Below are 17687 nucleotides of genomic sequence, written 5' to 3'. Positions count from 1 at the left end.
ATGCCACATCATGGGCTCTAGGAATCATTCTCCTGTTGGGCCAATATCACCCTACGGGGACCGACCTCATGGCCAAGTTTATGATTCAGTCCACATTAAATCCGAGCCTTACAGTCAACCCCCAGAGTCATACAGAAAATAACTCACCCTGGCGTATCCCTGGGTCCTCCTTCCACACACAGCAAGCATCTATAGCACAACTGTTAAGTATGATTAACGCCTCCCACCAAGAACTTAACCACTCAAATCCACCCCTAGCGTCTGACTGCTGGATCTGTATGAAGCCCAGTCCCGTCCAATATCTAAGTGTCATCCTCAACCAATCTACCGTGTCACCTCCCACCTCGGCACCGGGGACCTCAGATTATCCCTTTCTGGCTATGGTACCACTGTATGGCAACTCTTCCTCTCCCATCATGGGCCACAGTTGGGTCTGTGCGCCCAACAAAACTTTTTTGGCTTGTGATCAAGGTGTGTACATCTGCATCACCCCACACGATCAATCATGCACGCTTGTCAGTCTCTTACCTGATCTTTCAGTCCTCCCTAGGAGCAATGCCCCACTCATATGGAGACCTCCTAGCCACCCTGGATGCTCCCCAGTGGCCATTCCTCTTAATGCGAGCCTGCTGGCCTCGTCAGGTTTTGCCCTCGGTGTCACTGGCATCAGGATGTCTCAGGTTCAGTACCAGGGGCTAACTCAACAACTCATGGCAGATTTTTCCACCCTCACTCAGTCGGCCCTGGCCCTGCAGCACCAACTCGATTCACTGGCCTCAGTGGTCCTCCAAAACAGGTGCGGGCTCGACTTGTTCACGGTTGCACAAGGGGGACTCTGCCTCTCCTTATGGGAGGAATGTTGTTTCTATGCTAATGAGTCAGGGGTGGTCCAAGAAACTCTGACCCAATTACAGTAACGAGTACATCACCAGTGGGAAACACTCCAGCAGACAACTTGGTGGGATACCCTCTCACAATGGTTACCTTAGTTCACCCAACTCATTGGCCCCCTCTTAATGCTCCTCTCACAGTAGCATTTGGTCCTTGTATTCTTAATGCCCTTACTAGGTTTATCCCTACTCAAATTGCTAAAATCAGACTCCAGTTGCTCCTTACTCACATCGCCCCTTAGAAGATGAAAATGCCCTCTAAACTAGGTGTTTATAGGGGCATCAAAGGGGGGAATGATAAGGGAAATCTGTGTCCTAAGATGGCCAACTGAGCTAGCAAGAGAGTCCCAGTCCTTGCTCTGGGGCTCTTCTGGGTTCTTCTCCCTGCCCCGCTTCCCTCACATGCCATCTAGGTTCTTCTCTCTGCCCTGCTTCGTGCATGCGCCAAAAGTGCCAAGTATGTGGAAGTAGAAGTGTACAAATTACCCCTTTTGTTTGGGCTCAGGGCTCAGACCTTTGGAGATCACTCTCCTCTGAGCCTGCCAGCATTAAATAAACCTCCTATCCTCCAAGATCTCTGAGTGCCACTTGGTTCTTCTGTTGGGTGATCCAGTCCAGGTTCTGTAACAATGGAGCTAGGTTGAGATTTCAGGCCAAATCCCTCCAGCTTACATCCAATTATCAAGACCTCGCTGTCCAAATCTTGTGAGATCTCGCCCAAATCCAACCTCGTCTTGGGCAAAAACTCATTAGATCTCACGGAGCTCAGGCGAGATTTCGGGTCCAATACCGCCAGCTCCCATCCAATCCTCGGAGATCTCAATGTCCAAATCTCATGAGATCTCACCCAAATCTCACCCCATCTTGGCAACAATTCATGAGATCTCATGGAGCTCGGGCGAGATTTTGTGCCCAATCCCGCCAGGTACATTCAATCCTCTGAAACCTCACAGTACAAATCCTATGAGATCTCACCCAAATCTCACCCCGTCTTGGGTGAAATCTCATGAGATCTCATGGAGCATGTGCGAGATTTCACGCCAAATCCCTCCAGGTACATTCAATCCTCTGAAACCTCACAGTACAAATCTCATAAGATCTCACCCAAATCTCAACCCATCTTGGGTGAAAACTTGTGAGATCTCATGGAGCTTGGGTGAGATATCAGGCCCAATACCACCAGCTCACATCCAATTCTCTGAGACTTCACTGTCCAAATCTCGTGAGATCTTGCACTAATGTCACCCCATCTTGTGAGAAATTTCGTGAGATCTCACGGAGCTCAGGCAAGATATCAAGCCTAATCCCACCAGGTACATTCAAGCCATTGACACCTTGCAGTCCATATCTCATGAGATCTCCCTCTGTCTTGGGCAAAATCTCCTGATATCTCACAGTGCTCATGCGAGATTTCATGCCAAATACGGCCAGATACATTCAATCCTCTTAAACCTCGCCATCCAAATCTCATGAGATCTTGCCCAAATCTCACCCCATCTTGGGTGAAATCTCGTGAGATCTCACGGAGCTTGGGTGAGATTTTGTGCCAAATCCTGCAAGCTCGCATAAAGTCTCTGAGACCTTGCATTCCAAATCTCATGGGATCTCACCCAAAATTCACCCCATCTTGGGTGAAACCTCCTGAGATCTCACGGAGCTGGGGAGAGATTTTGCGCCAAATCCTGCCAGCTCGCATAAAGTCTCTGAGACTTCCCAGTCCAAGTCTCATGAGATCTCACCCAAATCTATCCCCGTCTTGAGCGAAAACCTGTGAGATCTCACCGAGCTCAGGCGATATTTCGGGCCAAATCCAGCCAGCTCACATCCAATTATCTGAGACCTCGCTGTCCAAATCTCGTGAGATCTCGCACAAACCTCCCTCCATGTTGTGCAAAATTTTGTGAGATTTCACGGAGCTTGGGTGAGATATCTAGCCAAATCCCTCCAGATGCATCCAAGCCTCGGAGACCACGCAGTCCAAATCTCATGAGCTCTTGCTCAAATCTCACTCTGTCTTGGGCAAAATCTCCTGACATCTCATGGAGCTCGGGAGAGATTTCGTTCCAAATCCATCCAGCTCACATCAAGCCTCTGAAACATCACAGTCCAAATCTGGTGAGATCTCCCCCAAATCTCGCCCCCTCTTGGGTGAAATCTCATGAGATCTCACTTAGCTGGGGTAATATTTTGCACCTAATCACGCCAGGTACATTCAATCCTCTGAAACCTCCCAGTCAAAATCTCATGAGATCTCACCCAAATCTCGCCCTGTCTTGGGCAAAAACATGTGAGATTTCACAGAGCTCCTGCGACATTTGGGGCCAAATCCCACCAGATGCATTCAAGTCTTTGATACATTGCAGTCCAATTCTGGTGAGATTTCACCCAGTATCCCCCTGTCTTCGGTGAAATCTCATGGGATCTCATGGAGCTCAGGCGAGATTTCATGTCAATTCCTGCCAGGTCTCATACAAGCTTTGGAGACCTCCCAGTCCAAATCTCATTAGATCTTGCCCAAATCTCACCCCATCTTGTGCAAAATCTCCTGAGATCTCACGGAGCTCAGGCTAGATTTTCTGCCAAATCCTGCCAGGAGCATTCAAGCCTTTGAGACCTTGCAGGCCAAATGTCATGAGATCTCTCCCAAATTTCACCCTGTCTTGGGTGAAATCTCGTTTGATCTCATGCAGCTCGGGCGAGTTATCTAGCCAAACCTGCCAGGTGCATCCAAGCCTGTGAGACATTGCAGTCCAAATCTCTTGAGATCTCACCCAAATCTCGCCCCATCTTGGGTGAAAACTCGTGAGATCTCATGGAGCTTGGGTGAGATTTCCTGCCAAATCCTGCCAGCTCACATCCAATCATCTGAGACCTTGATGTCCAAATTTCATGAGATCTTGCCCAAATCTCGCCCTGTGTTGTGCAAAATCTCATGAGATCTCAAGGAGATCAGGAGATTGTTTATTCCAAATCTCATGAGATCTCTTCCAAATCTCACTAGAACTGGGGCCCAGCAATTGAGTTCTAGGGCTCAGACCTGTTGTAATGGAAGCCAAACAGTGCGACATTTGTGTTGACTATTAAGTAGGGTATGTGCTGGCATGAGCACTGGGTATTATGGGCAATTAATGAATCCTTGAACACTATAATAATATCCTATGATGTTCTATATGCTGGTCAACTGAACATAATAAAAAATAAATAAATAAATAAATAGTAAAAAGTAAACAGATAAATATAAGGAAATGGAAGGAAAAATAAAATAAAATAAAACCAGAGAGGAAGACAAACCATAAGAGAGTCTTATCTCTAGGAAACAAATTAAGGATTGCTGGAGGCAAGGTGATTGAGGGATGGGTTAATTGGGTGGTGGGCATTAAGGAGAGTACTTGTTATAACTAGCACTGGATGCTATATGCAACCGATGAATCACTAAATTCTGACCTTGAATCTAATAACACAGCATAGGTTAACTTAGTTGTATTTAAATTATTTTTTTAAAGGAGTCTATTAACATTCGGAGGCTTCAGGCATTTGAAGGTACCCAGCAGAGAGTGTTTATATATAGGTTCTGCCACAGGTATTTAGAAGGAGCTCTCCTTATTTCTGCAGTAAAAGAAAATGAACTTACACATCTCATTCACAGACTTATCCCATTTTCATTTAAATTGTCGATTTTTGGCTGTCCATCCAGACATTTCCAAACACTTCTTGATTTCGTATCTAAGTTTGGTTTCACATTCAAGGAGGCAGGGGCTTTTACTCACAAAGTCAGCCCCCAGGGATGTTGCAAGTTCACATACTTGTCCTGTGCAAGGAGAGAGTATCAGTGCCTGATATCCTAAAGGAAGATTGCCCTATTGCCCTTGAACTTACTCTGAGGTCTAGTGGCATAAGCATGGTGAATGGTAGCCAGGTTATATTTTCCCTGTAGATGATTTAGATGCCATTATTCTAAAGTTTAGACAATTCAGCACAGTACAGGCCCTTTCAAGGAATACTACACCAAAGGCCTGATTTCAAACACTTGAATATCAGCCAGGAGGACCAAACCATTACATTCATTTGCTTCTGTGCCTATCCATGGCAATTAAAGGGCAATTAAAAAGAAAAAAAAAAAACCGAGACCAAGAGGTTTTCTTCTTTCTGAAGGAAGAATGCAAGCCTCTTAATGACAGGACGCCCACGTGCAGGACACGGAGGCTTACTTCTGCCCAAGCCCACAGGTGTTTTTATTCACTGAGGAAGACTGCTTGCTTCGAGACTGTGCAAGTCACTTCATTCTTAACATTACCCCATTCTGATAGCTACTGAAGAAATGTGGCCTTCAACACATCCTTTTCCACTCTTTGCTCTTTTTTCAACCTAGGTTCGCCTTTCTTTTTTCTTTTCTATTTCCTTTCCCCTTCGGCCTCCCTTCCGCTCCCTGTGCCTCCACCGCTCCACACCCTTGCCCAACAAGCCTTCCTCCAAACACACCCTGCCCCGCTGCCCCCTCATCCCCGCGCACACCACCGCGGTTCGCTGGCCCGCTAGAGCTGCCCGCTTCAGGGGCAGGCGGCTCTAACGCAGCCCCTCCAACTCCAAGCCACAAGGCCCACCCTCACACGAACCAGTGGGGCGCGCTGGAGGGCGATGGGGGCGCGCTGGGTAGGCGGAGGCGGCAGAGAGGGGGCGGCCGCTACGGAGGGAGGGAGTGGGCGAAGGCGGCGAGGATGGCGGCGGGGTTGGGGTTGGGGCTGGGGCGGGGGGAGCGCAGGCGGGAGGTCACCCCGTCTCCCATGCGTGCGCTCCGTCGTTCCTGGCGGCCCTCATCCCGCAGCCCCTCGCCATTCCCTTGCGCCGCCCCGGATGCCCAAGCCGCCGGACCACCGGCTGCACCTTATGACGGGGCACGCCTACACCTTCTCCCACCAGCCCTGGGCTGCGCTCCCTCCCCGCAGGGCATTCTCTTTCTTCCCGCCGACCCCCGGCCCTTTGCCCCTGGGCCCCGCCCGGGGTCCCCGCTCCGTGTGCCCAGCACACAAGATGGCCGAGCGCCCTGACCCTCCGGCCGTGCTGGCACCCCGGTCCGCAATCCTTCTCCCCACAACAGCGCAGCTAACAGCGAGGCTCGCTCACTCAGCAAGAAAGTGGGGGTGCGCCCGGCACCACGGAATAAAGGGGCACTCCAAAATAAAGGACGAGACCAACGAAAGAGTCCCCGGCAAGCCCCCAGGCCAGTGTGGGTCCCGGGCAGGCACGGGAGCAGAAGGGGATTGCTGGCACCTTGGCTGCACGTCCTGGGGCTCCGAGGGCCTCCTCTGGCAGCTCCAGGGCGCAGCCAGCTTGCCAAAACCCCGGCCAAGCGCCACCACCCTCCCGGGGGCTAGCTGCCTCGCCCACACAGGCTCCTGGGTGTGTGGTGTGTGTCTGGGTCTGTTGCGTGCACCGGTGTGTCAGTCCCTGTCCCTGTTCCTGTCCGCATCCATGTCAGGGTCTCTGTGTGTCTGTTCTGGGGGTCAGAGCGGGTCTGTGTGTTAGATACTCGGTCTCCCCGTGTCTCATTCTTCCTCTCTGTCTACGACTACCCCTCCGTGTGTCTCTCTGTCTTTCCCTGTGTGTCTGTGTGTCTGTCTATGTCAGCGGCCTCCCGTGTCTCTCACTCGGGTCCTGTTGTCGGCGGGGGTGTGGTGGGCAGGAGAAGGGTGGCAGGGAAGGGCCCCGGGGTTGGGCTGCTGAGGAGGGTGTCTGGTGGCGCCCGTGACTCGGTGTTGCCTTTGAGCAAGGCGGGGTGGCTGGCTGCGCTAGCCCCAGGGAGGCGGGTGGGGTGTGGGGGGCGCTGAGAACACCCAGCATGCCTGGCTCCACGACCGAACGCACCCGGAAGGCATGTCGGGTGCGAAACCACCGCGGCGGCAGCGGCGGCGCTGGCTGCGGCGGCGGCGGCAGGGTAGGGCGGGCTGGGGAGGCCCGAGCCGGGACTGGAGAACGCCGGACTTCGGCGACTGCGTGCGAGGTGCTGGACGCGCCTCAGCCCTAGGTGGGCTCGCAGGCAGGCAGGAGCACAGCCCAGGGCAGGCAGAGGGGGTGACGAGCGGCGCGGGCTGGGGCTCCGAGGCGCAGAGCAGCCTGTTGGGGCGCGCAGCGGCCACCGCTCCCGTCTATAGCCCAGGCAGCCTGATGGCAGCGCATCTCGTCTGGTCTCGGAAGCTAGGTAGGGTCGGGCCGGGTCAGGACTTGGATGGGAGCCATGCCGGGTGCCGTGGGCTCTGCTTTTGAGGCTACTTTCTTTTCTTTTTGCTTTCCCCTTCCGCTTCCCTTCCTTTCCCTGTGCCTCCACCGCCCCCCCTTGCCCAACAAGCCTTCCTCCAAACACACCCTGCCCCGCAGCCCCCTCATCCCCGCGCACCCAACCGCGGTTCGCTGGCCCGCTAGAGCTGCCCGCTTCAGGGGCAGGCGGCTCTAACGCACCCCTCCACCTCCAAGCCACAAGGCGCACCCTCACACGAAGCAGTGGGGCGCGCTGGGGGGCGCTGGGGGCGCGCTGGGTAGGCAGCGGCAGAGAGGGGGCGGCCGCTACGGAGGGAGGGAGTGGGCGAAGGCGGCGAGAACCATGGCGGTTTTGGGGCCAGGGGAGCGCGGGCGGGATTTCACCCCGTCTCCCATGCGTGCGCTCCCTCGTTCCTGGCCTTGGGGCCCTTATCCCGCAGCACGTCGCCATTCCCTTGGGCCGCCCCGGATGCCCAAGCCGCCAGACAACCCGCTCCACCTGGTGACTGGGCACTCATACACCTTCTTGCACCCGGGGCCGCAATCCTCCTCCCCACAACAGCGCAGCTACAGCGAGGCTCGCTCCCTCAGCAAGAAACTGGGGTGCGCCCAAGCCGCCGGCCAAGGGGTAGCCCCAAATAAAGGACGAGACCAACAAAGGGGCCCCCCCGCAAGCCCCCAGGTCAGTGTGGGTGTCGGGCAGGCATGGGACAGAAGGGGATTCCAGGCACCTTGGCTGCGCGTCCTGGGGTTCTGAGGGGCTCCTCTGTCAGCACCAGGGCGCAGCCAGATTGCCAAAATCCGGCCAAGCACGACCACCCTCCCGGGGGCTAGCTGCCTGGCCAACACAGCCTCCTGTTTGTTTGGTGGGTGTCTGGGTCTGTTGCGTGCACCGGTGTGTCAGTCCCTGTCCCAGTCCCTGTCCGCATCCAGGTCAGGGTCTCTGTGTGTCTGTTCGGGGGGTCAGAGCTGGTCTACGTCTACCCCTCCGTGTGTCTCTCTGTCTTTCCCTGTGTGTCTGTGTGTCTGTCTATGTCAGCGGCCTCTCGTGTCTCTCAGTCGGGCCCTGGTGTGTGTGTGTGGGGGGGGGGGTCAAGGGAAGTGAGGCGGAGGTAGGGCCACGGGGTTGGGCTGCTGAGTAGGGTCTCTGGTATTGCCCCTGCCTCCGTGTTGCTTTTGAGCAAGGCGGGGTGACTGGCTGCGCTAGCCCCAGGGCCGCGGGTGGGGCGTGGGTGGCGCTGATTACTCCCCGCATGGCTGGCTCCATGACTGAACGCACCCCGTATGCATCTCGGGTGCGAAACCACGGCGGTGGTGGCGGCGGGGCAGGCCCGGCTGGGGAGTCCCGATCCCGGACGGGAGAACGCCGGGACTTCCGCGACTGCGAGGTGTTGTAGGCGCCTCACCCCGAGGAGGGCTCGCAGGCAGACTGGAGCATAGCCCAGGGCAGGCGGAGGGGGTGATGAGCGGTTCGCGCTGGGGCTCAGAGGCCCAGAGCAGCCCCTTGGGGCGCGCAGCGGTAACAGCTCACGCCTTTGGCCCTAGCAGCCTGATGGCGGCGCATCTCGTCTGCTCCTGGAAGCAAAGCAGGGTCGGGCCCGGTCAGGATTTGGATGGGAGACCGCCGGGGAATCCCGGGTGCCCTGGGCTCTTGTTTTGAGCCTACTTTCTTTGCTTTTTTCTTTCCCCTTCGGCCTCCCTTCCTCTCCCTGTGCCTCCACCGCCCCCCCTTGCCCAACAAGCCTTCCTCCAAACACCCCCTGCCCCGCTGCCCCCTCACCCCCGCGCACCCCACCGCGGTTCGCTGGCCCGCTAGAGCCGCCCGCTGCAGGGGCAGTGGGCTCCAACCCAGCCCCTCCACCTTCAAGCCACAGGGCCCACCCTCACACTAACCAGTGGGGCGCGCTGGGGGGCGATGGGGGCGGGGTGGGTGGGCGGAGGCGGCAGACAGTGCGGCCGCTGCGGAGGGAGGGAGTGGGCTAGGGCGGCGAGGATCGCGGCCGGGTTGGGGAGGAGGGAGCGCAGGCAGGAGGTCACCCCCTCTCCCATGCGTGCGCTCCCTCATTCCTGGCCTGGGGCCTTCATCCCGCAGCCCCTCGCCATTCCCGTGGGCCGCCCCGGATGCCCAAGCCGCCGGACAATCCGCTCCACCTGGTGACTGGGCACTCCTACACCTTCTCCCACCAGCCCTGGGCTGCGCTCCCGCCCCGCAGGGCCTTCTCTTCCTTCCCGCCGACCACCGTCCCTTTGCCCCTGGGCCCCGCCCGGGGTCCAGGCTCCGTGTGCCCAGCACACAAGATGGCCAACCGCCCTGGCCCTCTGGCCCCGCTGGCACCCAGGTTCGCAATCCTTCTCCCCACAAAAGAACAGCTAACAACCAGGCTCACTCACTTAGCAAGGAAGTGGGGTTGAGCCCGGCTCCAAGGCATCAAGGGATTTCCCAAAGGACCAGACCAACGAAAGAGTCCCCCTGCAATGCCCCAGGCCAGTGAAGGTGCCGGGCAGGCATGGGAGAATAAAGGAATTCCAGGCTCCTTGGCTGCGCGTCCTGGGGTTCCACGGGGCTCCTCTGGCAGCTCCAGGGCGCAGCCAGCTTGCCAAAACCCGGGCAAAGCACGACCACCCTCCTGGGGGTAGCTGCCTCACCATCACAGACTCCTGTGCGTGTGGTGTGTGTCTGGGTCTGTGGCGTGCACCGTGTGTCAGTCCCTGTGGCTGTCCGCATCCAGGTCAGGGTCTGTGTGTGTCTGTTCGGGGAGTCAGAGCGGGTCTGTGCGTTGGGTACTCGGTCTCCCTGTGTCTCTCTCTTCCTCTCAGTCTATGCCTACCCCTCCGTGTGTCTCTCTGCCTTTCCCTGTGTGTCTGTGTGTCTGTCTATGTCAGCCGGCCTCTCGTGTCTCTCAGTCGGGTCATGGTGTCAGGGGGTGGGCAGGGGAAGGGTGGCGGGGGAAGGGCCACGGGGTTGGAAGGCTGAGGAGGGTCTCTGGTGGCCCCCAGGACTCCGTGTTGCCTTTGAGCCAGGCGGGGTGGCTGGCTGCTCTAGCCCCGGGCGGCTGGTGGGGAGTAGGGGGCGCTGAGTACACCCCGCATGCCTGGCTCTAAGACCGAACGCACCCCGTAGGCATCTCGGGTGAGAAACCATGGCAGCGGCGGAGACGGCGGCGGCAGTGGTGGACTGGTTGGGGAGTCCAGAGCGAGGAGGGGAGAATGCCGGGACTTCAGCAACTGCGAGGTGCTGGAGGCGCCTCAACCGGACGTGGGCTCGCAGGCAGGCAGGAGCAAAGCCCAGGGCAGGCGCAGGGGGTGACGAGCGCCGCGCGCTGGGGCTCGGAGGCCCAGAGCAGCCTGTTGGGGCGCTCAGCGGTAGCTGCTTAGGCCTATGGCCCTAGCAGCCTGATGGCAGCGCATCTTGTCTGGTCTCGTGAAGCTAAGCAGGGTCGGTCCCGGTGAGGACTTGAATGGGAGACCGCCCAGGAATCCCGGGTGCCGTGGGCTCTTGTTTTGAGGCTACTTTCTTTGCTTTTTTCTTTCCCCTTCGGCCTCCCTTCCTCTCCCTGTGCCTCCAGCGTCCCCCTTGCCCAATAAGCCTTCCTCCAACCACGCCCTGCCCTGCTGGCCCTCACCCCCGCGCACCCCTCCTGAGTTCGCTGGCCCGCTAGAGCCGCCCGCTGCAGGGGTAGTCGGCTCCAACCCAGCCCCTCCGCCTCCAAGGTACAAGGCCCACCCTCACAGGAACCAGTGGGGCGCGCTGGGGGGCGATGGGGGCGCGCTGGGTAGGCGGAGGCGGCAGAGAGGGCGGCCGCTACGGAGGGAGGGAGTGGGCAAAGGCGGTGAGAACCACGGCGGGGTTGGGGCGGGGGGAGCGCAGGCGGGAGGTCACCCCGTCTCCCATGCGTGCGCTCCCTCGTTTCTGGACTTGGGGCCTTCATCCCGCAGCCCCTCGCCATATCCTTGGGCGGCCGGGATGCCCAAGCCGCCGGACCACCTGCTCCACCTGGTGACTGGGCACGCCTACACCTTCTCCCACCAGCCCTGGGCTGCGCTCCCGCCCCGCAGGGCCTTCTCTTCCTTCCCGCCGACAACCGACCCTTTGCCCCTGGGCCCGGCCCGGGGTCCCCGCTCCGTGTGCCCTGCACACAAGATGGCCGAGCGCCCTGGCCCTCCGGGCCGCCTGCACCTGGGGCCGCAATCCTTCTCCCCACAACAGCGCAGCTAACAGCGAGGCTCGCTCACTCAGCAAGAAAGTGGGGGTGCGTCCGGCCTCACAGCGTCAAGGGGTACCCCCAAATAAAGGATGAGACAAAGGAAAGAGTCCCCCGCAAGCCCCCAGGCCCGGGTGTGTGCCGGGCTGGCATGGCAGCAGAAGGGGATTCCAGGCACCTTGGCTGCTTGTCCTGGGGCTCCGAGGGGCTCCTCTGGCAGCTCCAGGGCGCAGCCAGCTTGCCAAAACCCCGGCTAAGCGCGACCATCCTCCCGGGGGCTAACTGCCTCGCCCACACAGCCTGCGGTGTGTGTGGTGTGTGTCTGGGTCTGTTGCGTGCACCGGCGTGTCAGTCCCTGTCCCTGTCCCTGTCCGCATCCAGGTCAGGGTCTCTGTGTGTCTGCTCGGGGGGTCAGAGCGGGTCTGTGTGTTGGATACTCCGTCTCCCCGTGTCTCATTCTTCCTCTCTGTCTACGTCTACCCCTCCGTGTGTCTCTCTGTCTTTCCCTGTGTGTCTGTGTGTCTGTCTATGTCAGCCGGCCTCCCGTGTCTCTCAGTTGGGTCCTGGTGTCCAGGGGTGGGCAGGGGAAGGGTGGCGGAGGAAGAGCCACGGGGTTGGGCTGCTGAGGACGTTCTCTGGTGTGGCCGGGACTCCGTGTTGCCTTTGAGCAGGCGGGATGGCTGTCTGGGGTAGCCCCAGGGCGGCGGGTGGGTGTGGGGGGCGCTGAGTACAGCGTGCATTCCTGGCTCCAAGACCGAACGCCCCCCATAGGCATCTCGGGTGCGAAACCACGGAGGCGGCGGAGGAGGAGGCGGGGCTTGGGAGTCCGGAGCCGCGACTGGAGAACGCCAGGACATCTGAGACTGCGATTTGCTGGAGGCACCTCCCGCTGAGGTGGGCTTGCAAGCAGGCAGGAGCGAAGCCCAGGGTAGGTGGAGGGGGTTAGGAGCGGCGGGCTGCTTGGAGGGTGAGCAAAGAGCTTAATTTCAGGGATAAGGTTTGATCTGGATGTAGGCACAAGCTGAGGGTAACGTAAGTTTATCTCTAGAATCATCCTTTCTTGCACCATCGTCGTGGTTGCACGCGGCACACTTTATTGCCATGGAACGTTCTTCCATTTCTTACAGCACTAGACTAAAGTACCAAATGCGCTTTCTGCGTGATTTCGCTTCGAGACTAGTTTAAGACAGAGCCATGTCTAGGGTTAGCGTGACAGTGCAGAAGACGGTAAGCGTCTATTCGATGTCCCGGTGGAGACCTGTTCTAGAGGCTGAGCTGAGGCTTAGTAATTGCATGGGTCTCCGACTTCCGGGACAGCGTCTGTGGGGTGGTGCTAATAGTGTTGCTGACTTTGTAGTGTTTCACTGGAATCCTGGATTACAGCAACAGCCTCAGGTTTCAGAGGGCACAATTTTCCCTCTCTGTTCCTTCCAGAGAAATCAAGCACGCTCTAGGTCTCGAAAACCAGCTGGGCATTCAGCAGTAGGGTTCGGGCACCGTCATGGTCCCATTAAGTCGATGTTGGAAGTTGGTAGGGGTCAAATAGCTTGCAGGACAGTGACGTGACGCCTGAGCTGAGGGCTAGCACAAGTGTGAGGCTCCATCTTCCAGTGTGGCTTCAGTTCGAGAAGTCTCGATTTTTCATAGAAGTTTGCTCTCCAGCAACACCCCGGGGGTTGCAAGTGGCACTGTTTCCCTTGTGTTCCTTCCTGAAAAGACAGGCAAGTGCTAGATCTCCCCAAACCGCTGTGCCCTCAAAACAGATATTGGCCATAATCAGAGACACAACCACGACTCGGGATAGGGTTGTGTTCTGGCTCAGCGTCTGGGCCATTTGAAGGTAGCGCACCGTCATGTCCTGCTGGCCAGTTGGATGGGTAGCACTAAGGTTCTGCTCAGAGATAACATTTGGTTTCAGGCTTTAGGGGCAATAGGTGGCTGTCGTCAATTTCTGCCAAATATCATGGTGTCATACACCGCCCTCGTGGTTGAGCGTTGATTATTTTTGTTCGCTTCTCTATACTATGTCTTCTTTCACCAGAGTTATCAAATTCCCTTTCTCTTTTGTCCTTGCATTCGAGGAGGTGTAGGGCCTGAGCCATGTCTAGGGTTAGGGGGAGAGATTTACGTTTGGCAGCACCTATACCATGTCATGGTGGAGACCCGATCTACAAGATCTGTTGAGGGTAAACAAACATTGGGGAGAGTCTCCCCCTCCCGGGATGAGGTTTATGGGGTGTTCATAGTATTGCTTAGGCCTCAGAGTTCAGTTAGAATACTGGCATCCAGCAGCAACCAGGGTTCCTAAAGGTACTTTTTCCCTCCGTGTTCCTTTCTGATGACTCAGGCAATGGCTAGGTCTTCCAAATCCATCGTACACACTGAACGTAAGTTGGGTGACTGTCGTGGCTACTGCCCGGACTAGGGTTAGGGTTAAGTTCTGCAGGAAAGTCCGGGTAAACGTGATAGCAATGCGGTGTCCTGCCCTAGGGCAGAGTTGAGGGCTTAGGGTGAAGTTTAGAATTAGGGGTCTGCTCAGGGTCTGGGCACATTGTGGGGATGACGGCATGTTTCTCTAGAAACCCCCTCTCCAACGCCATCCTGGTGCTTGCACCTCGCACCTCTTTGTTCCCTCCTCTTGGCTGAATCGCCCCGCAGCACACTTGAGTTCCCAATCCGGTTTCCCATGAGACGTAACCTCGAACCTAGGTTGGGCCAGAGACATGCCAAGCGTTCGGGTGAGAATCCTGAAGATGATAGGCACTGATCTAATGTCACGGTGGAGACCAGCTCTCAGGACAGCTTTAGGATGAATATCGGACTTCCTGGAGGGTGTCTCTGCCTTGTTCTTAGTGTTGCCGTCGTTTTAGTTTTTCACTGGAATCCTTATTCTAGGCGCCACAGGGTGTGACAAATGGCAGGTTTTCCTCTCTGTTTCTTCCTGATGAGTCTGGCATGGGCCATTTCTCCAAAATCATTGGTGTTTGCGAGACTTCGCTTCGGACATTATCAGGAATGAATCCTTGCTAGGACGCTGGTTTCGTACCCGGTGTGTTTTGGGTTCAATTTGATGGCATGGTGTGGACGCCCTGTGGGGCCTGAGATGAGTGCGAGCATCAAGGAGTGGCTCCAGCCTGGGTTGCAGCCTCAGAGGAATGCTCTTAGTGTTGGTAATGTCTTGATTTTTCATAGAATCCCGCTCTCCAGCAAAACCCTGGTTTGAATTGCTACGGTTTCCTTCTCTGTTCCCACATGGGTGGCAATGACTAGGTCTTCCAATTCCACTGTATACACTGAACGGATATTGGGTGACTGCCGTGGCCACTGCTCGGACTAGGGTTAAGGTTATGTTCTGCAGGAAGGTCCGGGTAAACGTGATAGCAATGCGTTGTCCTGCCCAAGGGTGGAGTTGAGGGCTTAGGGTGAAGTTTAGAATTAAGGGTCAGTTCATGGTCTGGACACATTGTGGGGATGACGTCACGATGTCTCTAGAGACCTCCTCTCCAACGCCATGCTGGTGCTTGCACCTTGCACCTCTTTGTTCCCTCCTCTTGGCTGAATCGCCCTGCACCGCACTTGAGTTCCCAATTCGGTTTCCCATGAGAGGTATCCTCGAAACTAGGGAGGGCCGGAGCCATGCCAAGGGTTAGGGTGGGAATCCTGAAGATGGTAGGTACTGATTCCATCTCATGGTGAAGTCAAGGTCTCAGGAAAGCTTTAGGATAAATGTCGGACTACCTGGAGGGTGTCTCTGAGTTGCTAAAAGTGTTGCCATCGTTTTAGTGTTTCGCTGGAATCCTCCTGTCTGAGCACCACAGGGTGGAAAAAATGGCAGGTTTTCCTCTCTATTTCTTCCTGATGAGTCTGGCATAAGCAAATTCTCCAAAATCTTTAGTGTTTGCGGGACTTCTCTTCAAACATTATCAGGAATGAATCCTTGATAGGGCTCGGGTTTGTACTAGGTGTGTTTCGGGATCAATAGGACGGCAGGGTATAGACGTCCTGTGAGGCATGAGATGAATTCTAGCACTAAGGTAAGGCTCCCACTTTCCCTGTGCCTCCACAGCCCCTATTACCCAAAAATCCTTTCAAACATCCAGCGCCTAGCTGCACTATCACCCCTGCGCACACCACCGCGGTTCGCTGGTTCGCTAGAGTTGCCCGATGCAAGGGCAGGTGGGGACAACCCAGCCCCTTCACCTTCAAACCTCAAGACAACCTTCACACAAAACAGCCAGCTTGCCAAAACCCTGGCCAAGCGCGACCACCCTCAGGGGGGCTAGCTGCCTCGCGAACACAGCCTGCTGTGTGTGTGGTGTGCGTCTGGGTCTGTTGCGAGCACCGGTGTGTCAGTCCATGTCCCTGTCCCTGTCCGAATCCAGGTCAGGGTCTCTGGGTATCTGTTCGGGGGGTTAGAGCAGGTCTGTGTGTTGGATACATGGTCTCCCCATGTCTCTCTCTTCCTCTCTGTCTACGTCTACCCCTCCGTGTGTCTCTCTGTCTTTCCCTGTGTGTCTGTGTGTCTGTCTATGTCAGCCGGCCTCCCGTGCCTCTCAGTCGGGACCTGGTGTGTGGGGGGGTGGGGGTGGGCGGGGGAAGGGTGGCAGAGGAAGGGCCACGGGGTTGCGCAGCTGAGGAGGGTCTCTGGTGGCGCCCGGGACTCCATGTTGCCTTTGAGCAAGGCGGGGTGGCTGGCTGCGCTAGGCCCAGGGCGGCGGTTGGGGAGTTGGGGGCGCTGAGTACACCCCGCATGCCTGGCTCCAAGACCGAACGCCCCCCATAGGCATCTGAGGTGCGAAACCACGGCGGCGGCGGCGGCGGCGGGGGAGGCCCGGCTGGGGAGTCCGGAGCCGGGACGGGAGAACGCCGGGACTTCAGCGACTGCGAGGTGCTGGAGGCGCCTCACCCCGAGGCGGGCTCCCAGGTAGGCAGGAGCAAAGCCCAGGGCAGGCAGAGGGGGTGATGAGCGCGGCGCGCTGGGGCTCAGAGGCCCAGAGCAGCCTGTTGGGGCGCGCAGCGACAGCCGCTCACGCCTATGGCCCTAGCAGCCTGATGGCAGCGTATCTCCTCTGGTCTGGGAAGCTAAGCAGGGTCGGGCCGGTCAGGACTTGGATGGGATTCCGACCGGGAATCCTGGGTGCCGTCAGCTCGTCGGTTCTTGTTTTGAGGCTACTTTCTTTGCTTTTTTCTTTCCCCTTCGGCCTCCCTTCCTCTCCTTGTGCCTCCACCGCCCCCCCTTGCCCAACAAGCCTTCCTCCAAACACCCCCTGCCCCGCTGCCGCCTCACCCCCGCGCACCCCACCGCGGTTCGCTGGCCCGCTAGAGCCGCCTGCTGCAGGGGCAGGCGACTCCAACTCAGCCCCTCCACCTCCAAGCCACAAGGCCCACCCTCACACGAACCAGTGGGGCGCGCTGGGGGGCGATGGGGGCGGGGTGGGTAGGCGGAGGCGGCAGAAAGGGGGCGGCCGCTACGGAGGGAGGGAGTGGGCGAAGGCGGCGACGACCGCGGCGGGATTGGGGCGGGGGAGCGCGGGCGGGAGGTCACCCCCTCTCCCATGCGTGCGCTCCCTCATTCCTGGCCTTGGGGCCTTCATCCCACAGCCCCTAACCATTCCCTTGGGCCGCCCGGATGCCCAAGCCGCCGGACCACCTGCTCCACCTGATAACTGGGCACGCCTACACCTTCTCCCACCAGCCCTGGGCTGCGCTCCCGCCCCTCAGGGCCTTCTCTTCCTTCCCGCCGACCACCGTCCCTTTGACCCTGGGCCCTGCCAGGGGTCCACGCTCCGTGTGCCCAGCACACAAGATGGCCGACCGCCCTGGCCCTCCGGCCCCGCTAGCACCTGGGGCCGCAATCCTTCTCCCCACAACAGCGAAGCTAACAGCAAGGCTTGCTCACTCAGCAAGGAAGTGGGGGTGCACCCGGCCCCACGGCGTCAAGGGGTACCCCCAATAAAGGACGAGACCAACTAAAGAGTCCCCCGCAAGGCCCCAGGCCAGTGTGGGTGCCGGGCAGGCACAGGAGCAGAAGGGGATTCCAGGCACCTTGGCTGCACGTCCTGGGGCTCCGAGGGGCTCCTATGGCAGCTCCAGGGCGCAGCCAGATTGCCAAAACCCCGGCCAAGCGCGACCACCCTCCCGGGGGCTAGCTGGTCGCCAACACAGCCTCCCAGGTGTGGAGTGCGTCTGACTCCGTTGCGTGCACCGGTGTGTCAGTCCCTGTCCCTGTCCCTGTCCGCATCCATGTCAGGGTCTCTGTGTGTCTGTTCGGGGGGTCAGAGCGGGTGTGTGTGTTGGATACTCGATCTACTCGTGTCTCTCTCTTCCTGTCTACGTCTACCCT

The 17687-nt window shown here is 57.9% G+C and overlaps 1 protein-coding gene across 1 annotated transcript; it reads left to right on the top strand.

The window, feature by feature from the left end:
* The first annotated feature begins 6761 nt into the window (after positions 1–6761).
* Positions 6762–17317, top strand: LOC118539820 (uncharacterized). The gene is made up of 6 exons (XM_078059869.1): positions 6762–6822; positions 10786–10853; positions 11079–11392; positions 12116–12272; positions 16128–16268; positions 16946–17317. The coding sequence occupies exons 1-6, from the start codon at positions 6762–6764 to the stop codon at positions 17315–17317; spliced, it is 1113 nt and encodes a 370-aa protein (XP_077915995.1).
* The last annotated feature ends 370 nt before the right edge of the window (positions 17318–17687 follow it).

The sequence above is a fragment of the Halichoerus grypus genome, chromosome 12, assembly GCF_964656455.1.
Source record: "Halichoerus grypus chromosome 12, mHalGry1.hap1.1, whole genome shotgun sequence".
Taxonomy (NCBI): Eukaryota; Metazoa; Chordata; class Mammalia; order Carnivora; family Phocidae; genus Halichoerus; species Halichoerus grypus.
The sequence above is the reverse complement of the archived record's forward strand: the minus strand, read 5'-3'. Positions and strand labels throughout refer to the sequence as shown.

Excerpts from the sequence above, each read along its gene's own strand:
- LOC118539820 (XM_078059869.1), top strand. The coding sequence starts at position 6,762 with ATGTCGGGTGCGAAACCACCGCGGCGGCAGCGGCGGCGCTGGCTGCGG. Across the intron at positions 6,823-10,785 it reads GCTGCGGCGGCGGCGGCAGG|TTCGCTGGCCCGCTAGAGCC; the intron begins GTAGGGCGGGCT and ends ACCCCTCCTGAG. Across the intron at positions 16,269-16,945 it reads ACCCCGAGGCGGGCTCCCAG|CCCCTAACCATTCCCTTGGG; the intron begins GTAGGCAGGAGC and ends TTCATCCCACAG.